At 38.7% G+C, this 23,601-nt stretch overlaps 1 protein-coding gene and 1 long non-coding RNA gene across 10 annotated transcripts in view; both read right to left on the bottom strand.

Annotated features, from left to right (window-relative positions):
* LOC127983776 (signal-induced proliferation-associated 1-like protein 1) overlaps window positions 1–23,601 on the bottom strand; it is a 78,270-nt gene that overhangs the window by 17,931 nt on the left and 36,738 nt on the right. For all 9 annotated transcript variants that reach the window (XM_052586071.1, XM_052586072.1, XM_052586066.1 and 6 more), the window contains 8 exons: window positions 15,394–17,121; window positions 13,849–13,979; window positions 12,933–13,121; window positions 12,424–12,598; window positions 10,006–10,109; window positions 9,381–9,538; window positions 3,978–4,557; window positions 2,662–2,936 (listed from right to left, as the gene is read on the bottom strand). In XM_052586071.1, the coding sequence (XP_052442031.1) occupies window positions 2,662–2,936; window positions 3,978–4,557; window positions 9,381–9,538; window positions 10,006–10,109; window positions 12,424–12,598; window positions 12,933–13,121; window positions 13,849–13,979; window positions 15,394–16,903 (3,122 nt within the window). In that variant the 5' untranslated portion in view covers window positions 16,904–17,121. The remainder of the gene's footprint in view (window positions 1–2,661; window positions 2,937–3,977; window positions 4,558–9,380; window positions 9,539–10,005; window positions 10,110–12,423; window positions 12,599–12,932; window positions 13,122–13,848; window positions 13,980–15,393; window positions 17,122–23,601) is intronic.
* Window positions 79–2,030, bottom strand: LOC127983778 (uncharacterized). The gene is made up of 2 exons (XR_008160500.1): window positions 1,603–2,030; window positions 79–210 (listed from the first exon to the last, which is right to left on the bottom strand). It is a non-coding gene; the product is annotated as an uncharacterized LOC127983778 (long non-coding RNA).

The raw sequence follows: 23,601 nt of genomic DNA, 5'->3' as shown, positions 1-23,601 counted from the left end.
TTTTCTATGTCATTTCAGACACAGATAAATGCAAGCACATTCAATAATCTATGCATAGACCTAATGAATGACAGACAATTGTAGGAAAGATCAGGATCAGAAATTTATTGCATGTTCCAGTTGTAGGAGATCCATGACTTTCCAATTTACTGTGGATACATCCATTGACACAGAAAGCATGTTCCTTAAATTAAGTTCCTTGGTGCCCTCCTGAAATTATAAAAAAATAAGATCAAAACAAAGTCCACCTCAAGAATGATAACATTTTCATTCATGTTCACTCAGATTAAATTTATGCATTTAGCAGACGCTTTTATCCAAAGCGATTTACAGTGCATTCAGGCTATCAATTTTTACATATCATGTGTTCCCGGGGAATTGAACCCCCAAACTTGCTTGCTTGCTAGATCAGTGCTCTACCAGTTGAGCTACAGGAACACTAGATTAGATGGTTTGTCTAAAGTAGTGATTCTCAAACTGTGGTCTGGGGACCAATGGAGGTATGCCAGATTACCAGGGAGGGTCTGTGAGCAAAAGTCATCAACCAAAATGACTGACATGGACTGTGACACCGTTGAACATTTCCAATTCACTTCTCATGACTTGTTTTCTAATCATGCACATTATTAGCAGGTGAAGTTAGCCATGGTTTCAGAAGACTAAAATGGCCTACATTTTTACATGCATTAGGGATGATCATTAAGCCAAATATGTCAAGTTTTTTTTTTTTTTTTTTTTGACTAAGTGGTCCTTGATTTGAAAGAAAAAATGTTTGAGAAACAAGTTAAGCCATAATAGTGAATGCTCACAAATTGGGCCTATGTGATAGGGTTCAGTGTCAACGTTGTTAACCTAAAATTGAGAAGCACAAAACAGATATTTGGAGTCTAACTATGAACTGGGCTACATTATTTAATTCAATTCAATTTTACTTTTCACATAAAAAAAATGCAAGAAGCATAATGCATATTGAATGCTTTATATAATAATGTTATTTACAGCACTGCCTTCCATCCATAATGCAGTAGTCCTATGCCTAGATGTCACCCACCCACAACATTTTTTTAACTGATTGGCTGGGACAACATATCGATGCATTTTGAATCGAGAAATTATTCTGGATCGATTCCAATTTTTCTGAATGCATCGCGATTCTCTCTCGAATCAATTCTTAGTTTAGTTTTTAACAGCAGATGCCACTGCATGATTTATATGCCTTACACACACCACTTGAACCTACTATAAAATAATAGTTAATAAAGTTCGAAAAGGTTGAAGCGAAGTACAAGGGTGTTTGCAGTGGGGCATTTACATTAATCTCGCGTCATAAAAGCAATATATCAATTACATAATCAGACTCAGCAGAACGCACGAGCGCTCTTCGTCGTGAGCATTTGAGTGCTCGGTTAAAAACTAGCCTAGAGCGCAATGTGCAAAAACTAAGCTCAGAATCAATTCACAATGCATTCGGAAAAATTTAAATCAATCCAAGAATTGTGACGCATCTATATATTGTCCCAAATATTCATTAGGAAATAACAAAAACACATGAAGCATTTTAACATATTCAAATAGTTTTAAATGATACTTTTAGAGTCTTACCTTAAAGTGCTACAGCAAGTCTTCTGCCGTTGAGGGGCTCAAAAACTGAGAACCAAGATAGCGAGACCTGACAATCGTGGTCTTGTCCACAGCTTTATCGTCTTTGCCCATGCTTGCGATTTCGCAAACTGCCGTGGTGGCGAACCATCATCGCAACGCGTTCATCAATCACTTACTCGTATGTCACCTATGGAATGATGCAGGTTGCACCCACGAAGTGCTGCCCCCAAATGTTACGCTGGTCAAATTGCGGTTGAAAAAATAAATAAAAATGACGAGTCGGACATGAAATTTAAGATCCCACATGAAATTTAAGACATTCATATGGAAAATTCCAGGATTCAAGACATTTTCAGACCTTAAAAATCGAAAATTGTATTTAAGACATTTCAAGACTTTTTAAGGACCCGCGGGGACCCTGTATTAACATTTCTCAAAACTGAAATGACAAATTAAACTAATTTTAAGTAATTTTAAATGTAAAATGAAGGCATTCTACATTTAATTCTCAATGGCACATACCAACTTGGAATAAATATACAACCGGCCACAAATATGTGCCTGTGCATGGAGCTTTTATGTCAAGATAGAATAAATCGGCAGGCTCATACCGTACCCTTTTAGTGGCTCAATACAGTTTTAAACCCAGAGGACATATAGAGGAGTGTCCATTTTTAGTTTGGACAAAAATATAAACTGATGAAAAAAATGAAAAGGGGAAGTTTTTGAAAGATAATAATGCACCACAAAACTGTTAAAAAGAACACAGTGAACGCAAATAAAAATCCGGTGTCTCTGATGATTTGTAGACCATGATTATTATAACCTTCAAGTTGGCATGGTGCCTGCAGGCAAGCCTAGACTGGGAAGGCGGATCTCATCTATTTCGGTTTGCATGTGTGGGCACAAAGGTGCAATGTTTTGTACTGTTGTCTTATTACAAAACTTGGAACAAGTGGTTTACTTTTTTACCTGACAAAAATAATTAAGGCTTACTTATTTACCTGGATTCATTCAAGAATTAACGAAATCAAAACATTAACTGATACTTAGACCTACCTGCGAGGTGTGGCATCCTCGTGGGGCGGTATGATGACAACTTTCACAGTTACGGAGGTGCGAAGCAGATCGATCATTTGCTCGTGTGAAAGTGTTGCCACAGCCACCTTGCAAATTTCAACCAGCCGGCTGCCTTGTCTCAGCCCTGCTTGCCAGGCATAGCCATACGGCTCCACCTCTGCCACGATGCCTTCGTAGTTAACGTGAAAACCAAGCTGGCCCAGGCCGTTCCTCCTCAAGGTCATCTCAGAGGTCTCACAGCCTTTAGTGAGGTGCTGAGAGAAAAGAGTGAAATAAAAGATTGATATGACTTGTCTGGCATTTCTTTCTGGCCTCTAAAGCAATTTTATGCAATTTAGAAACATATTTACTTCATTAGGGATAAATGAAAAATTGACAAAGCGGAATGGAAATGTCTATCACAAGTTTTTATACATTACAGCAAATTAGGATCAAGGTTTTACTTCCCTCAGAATGTATAAAGAAAGCTCTGCTAACATGTTTCATGACTGTGATGGTGATCATGAGCATTCAATTCGCGAGTACTAGTTACCATGGCAACAGCTCCTGCACTTGAAGAGTGACATAATGGGCAGGGGGCCAAATCAGGAGTACATTCAAGCCACTGCACAGTTACGCAAAGGCTCTCATATTCCCCATTAATACACAATGAATCATAAACAACACGGCCATAAAAAACAAAAATTCTTTGAGCTACATAAGTGAACTTGAGTGAAAGCAAACAGCTGAAAAAGAAAATATGTGTAACAGTATATTGGATACAGAAAGCTCTTAAAGTGACAACAGTCTAATATTCCTGCTGTCTGTCATTCACGTTAATCAAACAACATAAGAGAGAAAATCTCTCACTGCTCTTGACTAAATCAATTTTGTAAAAATAAGAAGAAAAAAAATATATTTACACAGTGTTTTATACATATGATTATTTCATACAATGTATGTAGCATTTCATTTATTTACTTACTTATTTGCTAGATTGTAGTTTTTTTTGCCCTATTGTTTGTAATTAGTTTGTTATTCTCTTTTAATCGGCTTACTTGTCATTAGTTTTTTTTTTTTGCTATTTTAAGGCTAGTATTAGTTTTTTTGTGATATTGACACTAGTGACAAAAAATATTTTTTTTTATTCCATATCAAAATTTTGATATCATAAAGTCCTTATTCATAACCAATAATTATATTGTGATTTATATAATTACTTTGAAATAAATTACTTGTATCGTGAGTCATATCGCAAAATTTTGGTCATATCACCCACCCTTTGTCATGATACCGTCATGCAATTCCAAACTTACCTCTAAACGTTTGATAACCTCACGGAAGTCTTCTGTGTTGTTATTAATGGAGCGTAGAGAGATGTTTTCTCCACGTTCATAGTAGATCTTCATGGAAGCAGGGCTCCCCAGCGTCCAACCAATGACATCTCTGACAGCGCAGTTGAAGACAACAGCCTTGGCTTCTGGGTCCACCAGGACTAGAAAGTCATTTGAAATGGCCAGCAGGGCCTCCAGTTCTCCTCCGGCTCCATGGTCCTCGGCGTAAACAGGCCAGGTGATGGACCCAGGACTACGCAGCTCAGCCCCAGAATATGGCCGGGTCTTCTCTTTACGCTTGTGGGCCAAAGAAATAAAGGGAAATTTGCCCGAAGGATCGATAGGCGTGCTTGTAACGTGTCGTTCAGCCAGGTCTCTCAAGTACTCCTGTCGCGTCCGAGTGGCCATAGCGCGGAACTTGTCAGACTTGTGGGCTGCATTTTCAGCGTTGATGACCTTGGCTAGCAGGAAATCTCGAAAGACAGTGGATTTCGGGAATGTTGCATCCTCGGGAATAGGCGGTCCAAAGGCAGGTACATCTCGTGAGCGAGCCACTGCCACGCTGTGAATGAGGGGATGGAGATAATAGAGGGGAAACAAGAGAGAAGATTTCAAACAATGAGACAAATTGCTCATCACATGCTCAAGATAATTGCTAAACCATTCTCAAACTTCCCTAAAGGCCCTCATGTTTATGCATGAACGAAAGACAATGCGGCTGCTATAAAAACGATGAAACCAAGAGTCAAAGTGTGAAGTGGGGACATCAAATACTTAGTCAAATGGGAATAGGAGGAAATTATGAAAACAACATGGATGGCTATTATACTGTTCACTACTTCACACAGTGCTAGGAAACTCAGACAGACCCCTCATATTCTACAGAAGAACCTTCTGAATTCAATTACATCTCCGAAAACCTTCACATTTTTATTTTCTACCTCACTTGCTTCATCTCTCCCCTGCTTTTTCCTTTCATTAAGCCTCTGGAATGGACATCTAAAGCTTCCTGCTCTGTCTGGTATGCCTGGAACTCATACTCCACTAGCCAGGCATAGCAGTAATGAGGCTGGACCGAAGAGAGCCACTACCTCGATCTTACAGTGATACAGGGAAGAGGAAGACAAAGAACAGTGAGTCCCAGAAGTTGGTGGTAGAGAGAGGGGGGCCAAAGAAAGTACTGCTGTCTGTGCGTGGGTTTCATCTGTAAAAACAATGAGGGGAAACATGTACATGTGTGGTAGAAAAATGAGCTTGCAAATTCATCATAGCACACTTCTCTCCCACAGTCCCAGCAGCTAGCTGAGGTACGGACTGAGACGAATAACTTGTTGATATCTAATTTAGTAATATTGTTTCTCTTTCTTTGGCTGCAGGGATAAATAACACAGACATGGTGAAGACTAAGGATGGTAACCAGAAGGTTGCTGGCCTGATTCACACAAGAAGTGAGCCATAAAATAATGTACACTATGGTAATTAATGAGGATTATGATCATGGTTTTTTCTTTGAAAATACCTAGCGCTTTGAAACAATATAATGGTATTACCATGAAAGATATAATACAAAAACATCATGGAACTTTTTTTGTAACTGCTTATTTTGATTCTGTCCCATCTAACATACACTGTAATAACTTATTTTAACGCATGTAATTGCCAAGCGGTGAGTAAAGAGTTGTTAGTATAAGCAAATGGAAGTGTTTAACTTCTGCAAGTGTTAATGGGTTGTGTTTCCCATAACTAACAAGAGTCCTCTGTCACACTTGGTATCATTTGAAACACATTTACACATCTCATCTGTTTTTAAGCATGGTACCTGTACTTCAAAGAGCAGGATGGCTTTACCATGGTTTGGTTTAAAAAAAACAAATGTCCACAACTTACCATAGTAGTAAAACCTACAAAACTTTCTTTTTTGCAATTACTATTATTTTAAATCTCTGGATTATATTGTTTTATGTTTAAGTAGTTAAAGCAGTCCAAGCTCCCACAATTGTGCTTCACCAATGGCCTACAAAAACCAAATTCTGTATGAGAGTGTGGATAATAACAGTTATCAACATTTTTCAAAAGCCAGAATAGAGCAGTGCATATTCCATCCAAACATAATCCACTTCTAGGCACTGAGCGGTTATTCAGTGACGAACAGCAAGCGGGGCTGACTTTATTGTTGCAGCCGACCCCCTTGGCTTAGGTGGAGAGACAAACTGGATTACATATCTGAAGTATAAATACGCAGAGTGTGGGTTGGTGGAGCATCCACTGCCCACAGCAAAGAACCAAAGAACCTTCACACAAGCAAATAACACCCTGATCCACTCAGAAATACACAGGGTTAAAAGTATCGCATGCATAAAGCAGAGTTCTCACAAACTTTCAACTTGTTCAAAGGACAAACCAAATCTGATACACTAATTTCCGGTATAACATTCAAGGTTTGATGTTAACATTGGGTTTAGCTCTGACATCATGCGCCATTGCTTCTGGTCCAAACGCTCTATCAGACACCACCAGAAAACAAAAAATAGTACTAATATACACTCAGAATGTGATATAATACTACCAAAAGATTATAACAATAACCTTATCTCCATACCAAAATCCCAGATTAACAAACAGTGATTCTTTTTTTTTTTTCTTTTTTTTTTATAAATCATGAAATGAAAATCTGGGGCGCCATACGAACGAAAGCTGTAGTATACACTAAATTTTAAAAAGTTTAGCATAAATGTGTAACTGTCTGATAATTAATATATTTATTACGGAGCACCGCACAACATGCACAATTTACTAATTAATTCCCTCGGTTTACTAAATCATGTGCATTATTGACTAATTCGTTCGCCTATTTTTTGTGAATTGTTTGCACAAAAATAATTTGTTTGTTAGTAAATCGCTCGCACAAAATAATAATTTGTTCTACTTCCTGTCCACATACTCATAAACTAGTTGCTGCTGTTATTTTAGACAGAGACAACTTATTTGGGTTTTATTTTGAGTTGAGAATTAGTTATAAAGACATTCTAAAAAGCTTTGCAGTGCAGCATGGGCTCATTTTAAGTGAGCAGCATTTACATCATTTTATAAAAAAAGAGCTTTAACACATTTCACCATGTTTTAATCTATTTTCTGTAATTGACTTAGGGGTAAAATTGTAGATTCAATCATATTTAATTCAGACTGCAACCTCACAGCAACATCTGTGACACTGTAGACTCAGCGGTGTCACAATATCAATGCAGGACAACACTTCTGTATGGATTGTTTGTAAAAAAGAATAAACAGCTTCTGCTTTGTACAACATTACCATCTACTTTGCTACTTCACTGGTGGCTGAGAGGATGTCTGCCAAAATGATAGGGTTCCAGTGAACAGTGTTAACCACTTCAGTACACTCAACAGCAGCCAATAAAACAACAGGAGGGCAGGGCATACAAATGATTAACTCTCTACATAAACACCTTTAATCACTCTTCGTTCGTACCCGTGTTTCACCTTTACACAAATAAACAAATGCAAAACGCATACAAATGAAAAACCGGAAACCTGATGCACCCACCTGATCCACTTCCTGACTTCCATCCCAATTCCTGTCTAAACAGTCCAAAGCAGGTTAATACAGTGGCCACAGCTGAGGAAAATTCATGCTCACAAGAATCATTTGTGTGCGATTGAAGGGGCTTTGAGAGGGAGGGAGCCCATCAGGGAAGGAGGAGCAGGGTTGTCGGGTGTAAGCAGCAAGCCCCCAAACAGTCCCTCTCATGAGAGGACAGTTGGCAAGGGTGCACATGCAGCCCTCTTGTTTGTTGTGTGCTCCGTTTAGCTTATTGTTCCAGAGAGATTCAGTCAGGACGAGCCATTGTAACTTCTGTACTTTCAGAGCTGAACAGCAATGAGGATCCCTACTGGGTATAATTAAGACGACACACAATGAGGCCCATCAGCAATTAAAACCTCTATTAGTTTCATGAGGCGAAAACAGAAAGCAGGCAATGGAGAAAAGGAGCGAGGGAGCAAAGTATTAAAGGAGTGAGGCCCTTACAATGAAGATATCAATAATCAACATTATTTGTTGCTCGTTCGGTTCAGATAATCACACATTCTGTCTTCTTTTTGACTCATAGTAGCACTTTCAAGGTTGGACTGTAAGCAATGCACCGATCAACAAATCCTACTGATAAACAGCCCCCAGTAGGCATGAGGGAAATTTAGCGGGCCTAGCTCATTTGAAGTGGTTAAGAGCAGTGCTCTCCTGGGTAATGTGCTGTACGACAAGAATAATAAGCTGGCCAGAGGACATCAAGCGAGAACATGACCCACCATGGGCAGGAAGAAAATCTATTTATCCAAAAATAAAACCAAAAACAACACTTCTACAATTAGATAATGAATTATGGTGTCACAACAAGATAGAAAATTAATATCAAATCAGCTTTTCCGTATTTATACAAAATATAAAAATATGAAATCATTTAAATTTATGTTTTATTTACACTATTGTTCAAAAGTTTATGGTCTGTAAGATGTAAGATTTTTTAATGTTTATTGAATCATTTCACATAATTGAATTGCATTTATTTGAACAAAAATACAGTAAATCTCTAGATTTGTTGAATATTATTACTATAAAAAAATAACTGAATACAAAAAAAAACTGAAGTTTTTAAAGCCTATTGTAACAAATGTCTTTACTGTAACTTTGGATCAATTTAGTATGTACTTTTTGAATACAAATATTAATTTCTTAAAAAATAAAAGAAACTAGCTTTTGCACAACAGTGTAAATGCCATTTATTACAAAATAACTTTCGACCTCAACAAGACTATGAGTGTTATATGAACAATCAGTCATGAAATCAAAATTGTGACTTTTAGTTCAAGTCTACCACCTAAAAAAAAAGAAATAATAAAAAGGCACACAAATTCAGCCTTTCAGTCTTTTCTATTGAAAAAAAAAACATGCCAAAAGAATTGTTTACCGATTGATAATTGATTTTTTTGTAATTATATGTAATAATGTAATTATAAAGTTCAACACCCACCCAAACTTCCTGTTTCAAAAGAAAATTCATCAACACAAAAATATGAATTAAAGTTACAAAGAGTCAGACACCAATTCAGTAACTGCTCTGATGCAGTTAAAGATTCTGAAAATAATTTTTTCAACCGATTCATTACTACTCTGGTCTACACTGGTTTTGCTGTATCGTACAGTGCTGAGCACTACTGTGGACACACAATGAGAATCATTGTGTGTGAAAATCATTGTGTGTGGTGTTGACGCAAAATGCTCCATTACAAATTACCAGATTTTTTAAAAATCCACCTGGACTTTATTCAGTGTGAATTTTTTGCAGCTAAATAAATGTCCAATCCACTCACCTGTAGCAGGTGTTGTCGGAGCACGGGTTGTGCGCTCGTACAACCACAAAGACATGCTGAAAGTGTGAGCGGATGTTCTTGGGACTAAAGGGCTTTGCTCCAGGCTCTTGAAACACGATGGTGACAATGTCATTTCCGATGTGTCTTTTCCTTAACAGCTATGAAACACAAACAGCATAGATCAGTATACACTATCGTTCAAATGCAATTAAAACTAACATTTATTGTAACAATAATAGAAAAAAAACAATTTTATTTTAATATTTTTAAAATGCAGTGTATTCCTGTGATGGCAATATCAGTATAATATCACAATTATCTTCTGCAGCCATTGCTACATTAATAAGTGTCACATGACCATTTATATATCATTTTTAACATACTGATTTGGTGCTCAAGAAACATTTATCAATGTTGAAAACAGTTATAGCAATGTTGAAAACTGTAATATTTTTATGGAAATCCTGATATTTTTGAACATGAAACAGAAAGTTTAAAAAGTTACAAAATTATTACATCCAAAAAGCCCTGACTGACCCCAAACATTTAAACAGTGGTGTGGTAGTTTAACAGTGAAAGTAAAAAGATTGATTCTTATAGTGGTGTTTGTCATTGGACAGCTTACCTGCTGTTTGTTATTGGGCGTGTAGGGCAGCATTGTAGACACATGGAACATGATCTCATAGTCTTTAAAAGCTGTGTACAAAGAATGTGTTCCGGTAGAGTCCGCTGCAAGAAAAAGCTCACGTTAACCTTTCCAGAGCTCGACATTAAGCCTTGACATGTTCTTTTTTTGGCATAAATGTAATAATCCATTCTAAAGCATTAGTCTCATAATAGTGCTCTATGATGTCTTAATTTAATCAGCATATTTGTGATATCTGCCTTAAACTGATTGGTAGGAAACTTTTTACCTTTATAAAGGGCAATATTTTCCTAACCTTACTAAATGTATGTGTCATCATTTACGTCAAATTCTTAAATTTTATCAATACATTCAGTTAGAATAATTAGACTGTTTATGGTTGTTACCATTCAAATAAAATCAGTATCAACAAACCCCATCTTTCCACTGCAGAGTGAACACTCAAGCACTGAAGTCGTGGCCTAGTGGTTAGAGAGTTTGACTCCTAAATAATACCTAATACCAGGACTTAGGGAGCATAAATGGCTGCCCACTGCTCAGGGTGTGTGTTCACGTTGTGTGTGTGTGTTCACTGCTTTGTGTGTGCACTTTGGATGTGTTAAATGCAGAGAACGAATTCTGAGTATGGGTCACCACACTTTGCTGTATGTCACGTCACTGTCACTTTTCTTTACACAGACTGTTTAATGACGATAAGAGGTTCCATAAATGCATTTACACAGTACAATTGCAAATGCATAGATAATGTTATAAGATGTTTTACTTCGTTTTTAAAAATTATATTCAGTGAATATGAAATGTTGGAAAAATGTAATGATACTCTGATTCAACATATTCGTTCAATAAGGCTAATTTATTCAATAAATAAAGCAAGTGACGATCAATCCTACACTGTGAGATATTAGTAATTTTCAAAACTATTTAAGGCAGATAGGGTGGATAGTATGCACACTGGGATGCAGTGACTTTATGAATGGCTCACTGAATCATTGACTCAACCAATTCGTTAAAAAATGTTGAATCATTCAGTAACGAATCACACTGCTGTGTGTGTTGCTCAGAGATGTACGACTATTCTGCTGTGACTTTGCTTAGAACTATTTTCATTTGCAAAAACAGTCAATAATGTGTCTAAAATGTAAGTCGTTTAATATAAACTATTGTTTATTGAACTACTGTTGCATAAAATCAATGTCTCATTTGCTATTGTGCTGGTGCATGGTCCTCTGATGTTGCTTAGCTCTATCATGTGTTATATAGAATATTTATCTTTTTTTTTCTACCACAGTATGTTTGTTCATGTTTGTTTCTTTGTGTGTGTTTGTTGCGCCTCTTAGTTTTGATTTTTCCGTAAGTCAGATAGGCTGCACTAGACTCAACTGATTCGACCTTGATACGGTCAATACACTTTCCGTTATCAGTCACCGTTTACACTGAAAGTAATAAAATCAGAATCATTCTCACCAAAGTTTCGGTGCTGCCCTAGTTATTGTTTGTTATTGATGTTTTAATCAGGTTACTTGTCCGGTTGGGACAAAATCCACTTGTCCGGGACAAGCGTTAATGTTGAGCCCTGCTTTCATACATGGCTTTTATATGACCACCTGCTTTTCTATTGTTAAATTGAAAAAAAAAAAAAGACTTCTGTTTTGTCTGAAGGGGATATACCATATAAAGCCTTTGATCACACGGTCACATTTATTTAACATTCCTTGACTTGTTAGGGCAACATATGGCTCCCGCTCTTTTAAAGGACCCCTTTTTTCTATTGTTCACAAACAGGATACTGTCGCTCTGGACCATGGTGGTGAAAAACTCATCTTCTCCTCAGTCCCTCCTTCCTGATCTCTATACTCCACCTGACTCCAAAACCACATCCTAATCCGTCAAGCCGAGATCAAAGCTTTCTGACAACTCTGCCGCCCTTCTCGGCCATGCTAGCAGTGGAGGGGTGGAATGTAAGGGGTAAAATGTCAAATCTGATAAATGGAATTAAAAGCTTGCTTGTGATCATAGACAATATTACTTATGGCCTCAGGGGAGAGGTGGAGCACGGCTGCCAAGCACGGTATGCATGACTGGGTCTCGAATAAGGGTACTGGGTTCAATTTGAAACAAACCAGAGGATAGACAGAGGATAACATTTAATCACAACCGCCAATTGTCAATAAACCACTGACAGGGAGGGACGTATTTAGAATACGCTGCAGGTTCATTTGAGTGTGATCCTGTTAGAATTAATTAACTAGCCCTAAAGACTACTAGACTGACATGACAGGAGACCAGAGATTCAATAGCCGTTTTGCCCCTTTAGCTACATGCGGTTTTAAATCACACAATAAGCCCCTTTCATGCTTCAGTGGCAATTAAATAAACCTTCAAAACGATAAGACTTACTTTTAGTGTCCAGTTGGGCACGGTACTTGGAAAAACCCTTAAGGCGCACCCTTTCCCCCAGCAACTGCAGGAACTCTTCTAGGGCGGGACCTGCTGCCTCATTATTGTACATCTCCTCCTCGCTGCTCTGGCCGGCCTGACAGTACATGATTCCCACCTTCAGCTGGAAACTAAGCTGCAGAACATATAGTAAATAAAGAGCATAAGCCCATGCAAAACAGGAACAATACAAGTCAATATATATTCTGTTATTTGGGCTGTCAAAATATATATATATCTTCCTATATATAGACAGACAGACAGACAGATAGATATTGATATGTATGTATTTATGTATCCAATTCAAATTACTGAATCACCAATGTTCTGTGGGGATGATTCTTAACTTTGTTTTTTCTTAACAAAATTTGAATAAAATGTCTTTAAAAAAATATTAAATGATTGACACCCCAAACTATCACACATGCATAATAGAATATCATTTTTAAGGGAAGGAAAGATCATAATACCCCCTGTTCGTCCAGTTTCATCAGCTGCTCTGTGACCTTTGGTGTGTTGAGGGCGAGACGGAGGCAGTGGGCATTGAGCTCAGGTACAAGGTACTCCAACACCTCCTTTAGAGGCAGGCCTCGAGCCAAGCCGTGCTTCGAGGTGGAGGGCACAGCATCCTCCAAAATAGAGCCCCGTAAGGTTGTTAACTACAGACAGAAGGTTAAAGATATGAAAGATGTATTGTTTTAAATATGTGTAGGCATATATAAACCATTATCTGTATAACATTTGAAAATTGCAGGTGTGACTCGAAGGGTGGGTATTAAATACTGTTATAAGATTTTCTGCGAAAATTAGTACTTGGTACTCCAAAATCCAACATACTACCGTCTTTTAATACCTGCTCATTATGATTCTGAGATCTCAAACACCTGAAAAGATGTCGTAATGAGTGGGACAAAAGTGTTATACTAAGCTAAACCACATCTGCCCATCTGCCTATATCATAATAGCAATGCAAAGATTGCCATGTTGGGCTGTGTGTCACCTTAGCTACAAAGAATGCACATCCGAATGCAAGTGAATCATAAGCAGTTTCTATAAATCACGCTAAAGGCTAAGGTCACATTTAAGAGCCTTTGTGTTATAATTAGAGAGATCCATCCATTTAAAACTGCTGTCAAAAGCAGTGTGATTGAGAAGCAGTATGGTGATGAGCCAGTCAGAGCACAGTTTGATCTGTGCAGAGCACTAGCAGAGAGAACTCACCTAGCATGTTATATAAGATAGCAGTGGGCGTCAGACCTGGATCTCACTCACCACTAACTGCTTAGAATTAATTCTCCCTGTGCATGCACGAGTAAGCATGTTGCATTCAGACACTACAACAACTATATATGCCAAAGGAATTGGGCCGTGTGAATGAGTGCTCACCCCACTGGTTCTGAAGATGATTCTGTAGTTGTATTGCTGGCCGTGCTCTTTGTGATCATCAAGTTTTTCCCGACGAATACTGACAGCTACCGGTCCCAGAGTCTCATCGACACCCAAGTAGTTCCAGTGCTCTGAGGATATTAATAATTGTTCAATGAATGATTTATTAAATTCATTAAAACAGCAGCGATATAAACAAATTCCATAAATGATTAAGTACAGATCTTATTCTAAACAAGTTAAACACATTTTTAAAAATGCAACACTGCACTTTTGTAAAGAATTAACAAATTGATTTTCTTTTTTCTACTGCCAATTGAGTTGGATAAAAAGTGGGATAAAAAAAAGTGGGATAAATTTTTATAAATATTTGTCAATTTGAAAAGTTATTAAATAATCACTTTAATGCAACATTTAACTACATATCTAAAAATGAAATATTAAATACATCTACGTTTTTAAAAATTATCAAAGAGAAAAATGGCCGAAAATGCGAGCAAAAAAGATAGACTACATGTAATTATAATAATATATATGGTGCACTGTACCCCACCCGGCAGTGTTCAGCACGCATGTTTCACTCTCCTCATCACGATGCGATCTGACAAACAACTGTATTTTAATGATGAATTAGTAAATGTTGACATTAACATGAACTAAGATTAATAAATTATTCATTTGTTAACTAAAGTAGTTGACTAATTAACCTTATTGTAAAATGTTACCAATATTAATATAAATTTTGTCCAGTTTTATTGTTACTTTCAGTAAAAGTGTGGTTATTTTATTGGCTTGTACTTTTTTAAATTCAGTATCATTAAAATTTTGTTAAATTAAAAAAGTTTTACAAAATAACTTTATATTATTTAATAAAATAATCATTACAAAGCATTTTCGGTTTTCAGCCAAGCGCATCCAGAATTTTGATTTCTGTTTCAGCCAAGGATTTTCATTTCGGTGCATCCCTAGATGTAAGACTACATATTTAATTTAACTTAATTTAAATTTAACAGTAATTTACTTTCAAATGCCCCAATTGGTCTGAACAACTTTTTTGTACAAGTTCAAGTTGCACTGTAATACCGTGATATATCGCAGAATATCGCAATATATTTACAATTGCAATAATATTGTATCGTGACACAAGTATCATGATAATTTCTTATCGTGAGGCCTCTGGTGATTCCCACCCCTAATTTTGGTAGGAATTAAACTGCCAAAATTTTAAAAGTGAAATTATGCAACTGACATTTTTTAAAGCTCAGAAAGGTAGTAAGGACATTGGTAAAATGGTCCATGTGGCATTGGAAGTTCAACTGTAATTTTCCTGTCTATGCAGGGTCAGAAAGCTCTCGGATTTCATAAAACATTTCGTAATTTTTGTTCCAAAGAAGAATGGAATCTTACGAGTTTGTAACAACATTAGGGTGAGTTATTAATCACTCCTAGCACTCCATACACAACCCTAATATACATGAATATCTCCACAGAAAAAATATAACCAGGACATCAAATGTACCATTATTGCAAAATGTTAACACTCACCTCTCAAATAGAAGTACTTCCTGTAATAATAAGCACCCAAGTCCACATGTTCTAGTATGTTGTTCTTTCCACGATCATGATGGAGACTCTTGCCATCCTTAGGGGCTTCAAGAACAGCCACCCCTGCATTGCTAAAATGTGTGTTGGGAGCTCTTTCAGGGGATCCTTCTTCATCTCTGGAAGAGCTAGAGGCACCACTGCCGATACTGCCCTGTTTGGAAGGGCTGATGTTCCTCTCTCCTTCACCACCAATTTCATTCCGGAAACAAGGGCAGCTGAGGACCAAATCGTTGCTCTTGTCGTCCCCTGAGTCTAGAGAAGGCCCGTCCTTGATGTTGAGCTCTTCCTGGCTTCCACAAGGGGAGCCATAAGCCCCGCTTTGTGTGGACGAGAGAGAAGACGTATTGGAGGCCGAGGCTGCGGCTGCAGCTGAGGCACCAGTGGTGGTGTTTTTCCGCTTCACAGCGCTTTGCCTACTCTGCACAGCCTCGTTCAGGTCAAACAGAATACTCTGAACATCAAAGTGAGCAAAACCTTTCTGGCAGACCCATGGTTTAGGAGGAGGAACCACGTCATCAGCCTTTCCGTCTTCCGCGTCGGAACCCGCACGTGACGAATCACCTTCGGCTTTGACGCTACGTAGCTTGCGGAATATTGACTCTCCACCTGTCTCTGACTTTGAACGTCTCTTCATGTGTTTTTCTCTTTCTTTCAGGCGACTGGCAGGACTGCCACGAGGAGGACCAAGAGGTCCATCGGGCAAGTCGAGGGCAGTTTGTTTATGAGCTACTGTCAACAATTCGCTTAACTTTTCAGGGGCAGGGCTGCGCTGGTCCGGAGCATCAGTCTGATAGCCTTTGAGCATGTCAAAGAAGCTTTCGCCGGACACACCATGCTTGTCGATAGATGAGGTACTGCCGTACTCTCGATGCATGGGCGTCCATCCTGAGAAAGACCAGCCTTCGCTACCATCACCGTCCAGTTCACTTATGGTGATGTCACTGTTGCTGCGCTGCCGTATACGCCGCATACCCTTCCGGGGAGACCCGAGATACCCATCAGGTGAGAGGAAGCGATTGTCTTTGCCTTTGCTATGCATCTTGTTCTTCAGAGTGTTGTGAATGTTCCGTAGCATGGATGAGTCCTGAGGGCTGATCAGGTGACCGAGCTTGCTTGACAAGTTGCTCTGGGCACTTCCTGTGGTGGTGGAAGGGGAATCCGTCTCCACTGTAATGTGCCATACCCCACCTCCATTTCCACCCCCTCCTCCACTTCCTCCACTTCCTCCACTTCCTCCACTGCCGCCATCTTTCCTGGGGGGCCAGTCGGCAACCCTTGCTCGGACGCCCATTTTGGGAACCCCAGGTGTGCCAGTCAAGTGCGTGCTTTCACTGCGAGGGGGTGGCGCGCCTCCATTGGGCAAGCGCAGACGGCGAGTATAAAACTCATCTGTGGCGGGAACAGAGCCACCCACAGAGCGTTCAGTCTGTGAACGCTTTAGACTGGTCATGGTACGGTTAAGTGGCGGAGCTCAGCACTGGAGCATACCCGCAGTTTAGCTGAAATAATGAAGCTTGGGGAACATGGGCAGCCACTCAGCTGGAGAAGCCAGAGAACGGAGGATAGATAATTGCACAATGAATGTGAACTTTAAGGTGAACCTGAATCAGGCATGTGTGCTGACCATTAGGTGATCTGATCTTCCTCCTCTCATCCCTTAAAGCAGAACTGAAACAGAAAAATGAGAACAGTATAATACAGAATTCATAAAATGGAGAAATAGAAAGAGGTAAATAGATGGGCAATGGATGGGACAAAGCCCTTTACGATGGCAACAACAACCATACAGCATCACAGAAATTAAACAGAATGGAAATACCCACCCATCATAACATTAAGTGTTTTCTCATGAGAGGTCAGCAGCATGTTTTATGTCAACAAGTACCAAGAAAAAAAAACATATTGCTTCCTTTAACTAGGCAAGACAATTTTCAATTGGTCAAAGAAAATTGGTCAAATAATATTTCTTTATTATCCACTTCCAGCCATTGTTCAGGGTGGCAGGCTTTTAACTGCAACACTGTTCATATACTTGCTTGTGCCAAAGGGCAGATTACACTACATAAATCAATCATGCCACCACCACCATGGAGAGCAAAACACTGGACAACTATAGACAAACCAAATAGACTGAGTAGATATCATCATGATGGTTCTGAGTATGATACAACTGTGCAATAAGCAGAGATGATCAAAAGCAATTCAACAACTTTAAGTTACAGGCTGCGAGTCAGCATTATTTGTCAGAACACTGGCATTGTTAACTACTCTCCCAGGAAATAGTCCTAGTTCGCAGTAAAATGCGCTGCACACATCAAAATATTTGGTTTGTACTGTTCTGGAACAGTGTTGTAAATACAACTTAACCACAGATTTCTAGTTCTATCCTCTTTCAGAAAGCCAAACAAAGTCGTTTCACTTTCACAACAAAATACAGCGTCTCCACAACATGGCAGAAGCAGCAACAATTCTACAGCGATAATCAAATTTATGCCTTCTTTCTTTGCATGAACATTTGGGCGGTGTTATGCAAAGCTTCCCACACCGTGACATATACATGTGGGGGCGTTTAAACAAGACGTTTTAGGAGGGCGTAGACAAGTCTTAACTTTTATAAAGATTATATCTTTGGGTTTAAGACTTAACTCTTTGCAACTATAGGGACCTTATCTATTCACAAACAGCTTGTAACATTCCAAAGAGAAAGGAAAACTTGAAATTGCATCATATGACCCCTTTAACCTGGAAAACCCTAACAAACTGCTTTAACCTTGTAAGAGTATCAACGACTAAACCTAAAAATAAGACCTGGGTTCATGGTCACACAGGTGAAATATGAATACAGCAGATGGCTCTACATGTGTACAAGGCCTCACTGCTTAAATTATAACGCACTACAGATGAGCATTGTTCCCATATGACAGGAGAAGCTCTGAAATGTCAGTTTTCTTTGGTCTCCTGGCAACCATCTGCCGAGGGTTGTGGTGCAAAGCAGCGGTGCCACTGGGTTAACCTTAATGGAAGAGCTGAAGCTCAATGACTACACACACCTACATAATCTACCACACGCACCACAGGAGAATAAGCCTGGGAGAAGAGCAATGCTCCACGATGACACAGGCATTTCGTAAAAGATTCAGAATTATGAATGTACAGAGCTAAAAATATCAAATGACCTAATATTCTGTTTGATGACAGCATGTAGCACAAGAGCAAGAGTAAGCATTATTACTTCAGCAAAATAAAGTAATGTATTCCCGAACAGGGCGGTTGAATGAAACAATAGACATCCAGCTGAAATCACTGGACATTTTTAGTTTATGAATCACATTTGAGTGCTAGACTCTGTATGCGCTGATGAAAACATGAGATAATCTTCTTCCTGCCGGTGAGTTCTGACCTCCCAATGGCTGGAATGGGTGTGTAGAGCGCCGGGTGTGGTGGCACACCAACCCCAACACACACTCGCACACACTGTAGATGAGGTCATGGGTATTTCCATTCTTTGAGAGAGTGCTTTTCTTTTTCTGTCTGTTCACACTCAGAAATCATGCTGTAATACATTTTGGAAATTGCAGCACAGGTGCTTCTGCAAGGCCGAAAGGAACTCTGTGGCTTAGTCATACACAGCTGCCAAATTATAGCCCAAAGTATGACAGATGGGGGCAGCGCAAGCTGATAGATCCCATGTAAGCAGCTAATGAGACAGATACCGGTGACGAGCTTCACGAAGGAGACTGTGAGCAGGGCAGAGATGACTAACACGGCAATGAAAACCTGAACTCTGGGAACAAATCTCTGACAAAATGTGACCTTATAGCACAAGACTTTATAGAAAGAAAGACACAGATATGGAAAACAGCGTAGCTTTTAGATATAACAATTTTCCCTTATAAAATAACATTCAGAGATTCATTCAGAGAAACATTTTTGAATCTGAAAAAAGTCTCCCATTCATTTAAAAAGAATCCCAGTAACACAGTAATATTGTGAAACATTCAAATTTATAATTATTTACAACAATAATTTTTCCTGAATGTGAATACATTTTCACAGCTTAATTTTCAGAGTCATGTGATCCTTCAAAAATCATTCTAATTTAGAAATCATGCCGATTTGGAGCTCAAGTAACTTTTTTATGAATAGAAAGTTCACCATTATGTAACAATGTAGTCTTTACATTTATGTAGCCTTAAGTATTTACTGTCATTTTGTTTAATTTTAATGCAGCTTTGGTGAATATAAGTACTGAGAGAACAAAAAACAAAAGGAGTACTTCTTTATAAAGTTTAATCTTACATTTTAGATATAGGCTACATAGCTCCTACTAGTAGAAAACCATTTAATATTGTTTATGTCACATTTCCAGTTCACCAAGTAATTATCTACCTGTAACCTTAAGCACCCTTAAAGGAATTCCTATCAATCCAAGCCTAAACTTAGATCTCAGCTTTAACAACTACACTAATTGGTTGGCACTTGACAAACTGAATCAGATGTGTTAGCTTAAGCTGGAAACAGTAGAAAAACATTATGTTGGGGTGAAAACAACTGTTCAAACGAGACATGCAATAACCAAGTGTATGGTTAGAATTAAATAAACTAATTCTGAATAAAATAATGAATGGATATTGAATTAAATTCATGAAAGAATCTACATAAGGCTGAACTAAAATAAACACAGAAGTACAAATCTTTATACAAAAAGAGAGCCGAAAAAAGATCTGTGGAAACAAAATTCACCCTCTCTGTGACCCCTAGACTTAAGCTGCCTGTTTTCCCCGCTTTGCCTTTAAGAAATGCTTGTTTCACAAGTAAGGCCTGGTTCACACGGGACGATTTTCCAAACCTGAGATACCCCACACACGGTGATAAAAAATCACGGGTCTAACAGTTTTGGTCGTTCAGTGTGTGGTGTACAGCCACACAGCAATATCAACACATCACACATGAACCGATTTGACTCCCGAGCATTCCCAGGTCAGACGGGAAATCTCGCAAAATCCCTCGAGAACAAACGTGACATCAGAGTAAACAATCATGGCGGACGAAGAGGATGCAGTGGCCATAGTTTCTGCTTTGTTTTAACGGAAATAAAACATAAGAAAAGCAAGAAAAGGCGATGGTCAAAGAGGTGGAGACAACGCGAGCATGGACTATACTTGCTACATCATGACATGGAGTTAGTTGTTGTTTTATCTCATAGAAATGTTAATACGTACTACACAGATTAATATCCGTTGAAATAAACGTTCATATATTCGTTTCCATGTACTCTGGTGGACTGCAGTTGTGGATGTAGTTATGCCCATCGACTTTATTTGTATTTGTTATATATTATACACGCCGGCTGTTTTGATTTTGTTGTACTTCCTCACTGCCTCGTCACCTCGCTTTCTGATTGGCTACAGGCCACAGTCCTTAGGCTGCGTGATTGTTTGTCCTCGGGGGACACCACACACGAGAAGAAATCGGGCCAAATAAATCCAACATGCTGGATATCCCCGATTTGAGATCGGAGTGGTCCCGAGGTTCTTCCGAGAAGAGGAGAGCGGTCTTACCACACCACACACGGCAGGAATATTTGATCAGATTATTTTACGATAATCTGAGCATCCTAAGATTGTCGGAAGGGGTGAATCGGGGCTAAAATCGGCCTAATTATCCTGCCGTGTGGACCAGCCTTAAAATGAGCAACAACACTTTTCTCTACGAAGACACAGGCTGTGAGACTCAACTGCAATATAGTTTTAACACCCACCAACTTCAATAACATCCACTTTGCAAAGCTCGCATTACCATGACAGATTCAGAAAGCAGTTGATGCTGAAATTAAGGGCACAAACATTTAGTCAGATGAAATGTACAGAGATCATCTGACTTTCTCTTCATTACCTTACTGTGATTGGGCAGATCAAGTTTCTCATAAACAAGTTGGCATCGCTAATGTGTAAATGTTTATGATCATGTGGGGATACATTCATCAACATTACAAAGAAGAGGAACATTTTGAGTAAAGTACATCATAATTTTCCTCCCAAAAGATTGAGGAGGAACTGGTTCCTCTTTAGATGACCCCTTCAAAAAAAATATGCATAAAAATATGCAAGATTTATTCATAAAGCAAAAGAGTAAATCCCAAATATGTGACGGCTGTAAGTCATAAAAGAAATGGCAGGATTTCCAACCACAAGGAAGGAATAAAGAACGTCTGGAGGCTTGGATGAAATGTGGTACTGGGCTGAACTCACTTGAAATCTTTCTGCAAAACCAAGGAAGGAAAAACAATAGTGTTGAACACACAAGAACAATTCATATAATTGTAGCCTTTCAGACAAAAGGACAAGCATTTTTTTTTAGAAAACAATGTCCTCCACACAAGTTCAACAAAACTGCAGAGAAGTGGAGAAGTCTTCCAAGAAGACTTTTTGGACCTTTGAAAAGAACAAAGAAACATTCCTTATTCATTCATTCAAGACCTAGCACAAAACCAGCACAACTGTACGGCTTTATATATTCTGCAATGCCAAAACCATGAATGGCATCACAGAATCCAGTCATAAAAATTTAATTTACTGTATAAAGTAGAATGTCACAAGATACAGATATATATAATAAATAAATCTGGAAAGAATGAATGAATGAAGAATGCAAAAGTTTAACAAATTCTTAAACTGTTGAAGTGTGAAGAATAAGTTTAAAACTGAACACAGGATTTATTTTTATTTTTTTATAGGCCCTACAACTGGCTTTGTCATTTCCTCTCTTCCCATCTGTAAAAAGGCACTTTCTCTCACCCCGTCTTCGCCTGGCTGGCTGATGTCATGACCCATTTTTGAGTCACACCTTCAGGCCACGAAAAAGACAACACCTGTTGTGTGAGGTGTGAGGAGCAGTCGAGACGCTTGGCTCAGACCACCCCTCTGCACGCAGCTGTGGCCTGACAGGAGGATGATTAAAGCTTCAGCATGTGACTCACCTCATTCCAGAGAGGAGAGAGTGCAAGGGGGACTGTCAGGAGGCAGACAACATGTCTTCGTCTCTACTCTGATAAATAACTCCCACAGTATCAAAAGCGACCTGAGTTTCCTACTGCAATGTCCTGTTATTTGAACTTCGTAGAGCTGGAAAGAATGTGAATGATGTGGTTGTTGCAGTAACTATCTCATTCCTTTACGCTTCAAAGTGCACTTCAGGTCAAAAAGGGGCGGCATGAGAGTCTATGAAATCTGCTACAGGCTAAAGACTATCTGCAATAACTTTTATACTGTGGCCCACTTTTTTTTTTCATAAAATCTGATCTGACACCAATCAGAAAACTAACTGCATCAGAGCAAATAACAAAATAAAATAATTATAAAGTAATCATTAGTAATTATACATTTTTCTCACAAAAAAATATTCATGTTGAGATATTTAACCATTAACATTTATGAAGTGCAGGGCAAGTTGGGCAACATGCAAAAGCAACCCTTTTGACCTTGTTTCTAACAGACAAAACCTCCTTCCTTTCAATCACTAATTCTCCCCCCAAATTGTACCGTTTCAATGGCGACCTGTGGTTGAATTAAGGAGAAATGTGCTTCTGTTTTGATGTGTACAACTAGGAACACGTAGCCAGATTTGCAAAAGCAAGACAAAGAGGCAAAGCTGATTGCTTGCCCTCAGTTATTTGCCAGGCAGAAGGTATTCGGCCTCATTTTTCTTTTTTTGTGAGTGACTACATTTAAAAGGCTTTGATTTTGTGTGGGCAAAGGAAGTCATGAGCAACAACATAATCCTGCATTAACACAATATTTAATGGCAGAAAAATGAACAAACAGACACAGGTTTGTGCTGCCTGGTGGTTGATGATAAAACGCCTCATTTTTCATCCATCATCCATGGAAGACAGTGTTTACCCACTAAAGAGGAACCACTCGGCTGACTGAGGCTGATGTGGTCTCCCACGCACCACCACATTTTCCTTGCCTTCATATTTCTTTTTCCTCACACTCTCCCTCCTCCCAGTCTGTCTGTCCATCTCTCTCTCTCAATACATTTATGTTTCTCAATGCAGAAAAGACATGAATGACAGCATGGTTCTCACTTGATCTACTGGGCCAATGATGCATTGTTACTACATCTAATCATCAATCACAAAAAAAA

This window comes from Carassius gibelio, chromosome B20, assembly GCF_023724105.1.
Source record: "Carassius gibelio isolate Cgi1373 ecotype wild population from Czech Republic chromosome B20, carGib1.2-hapl.c, whole genome shotgun sequence".
Classification (NCBI taxonomy): Eukaryota; Metazoa; Chordata; class Actinopteri; order Cypriniformes; family Cyprinidae; genus Carassius; species Carassius gibelio.
This window is presented reverse-complemented; position numbering and strand designations above follow the sequence as displayed.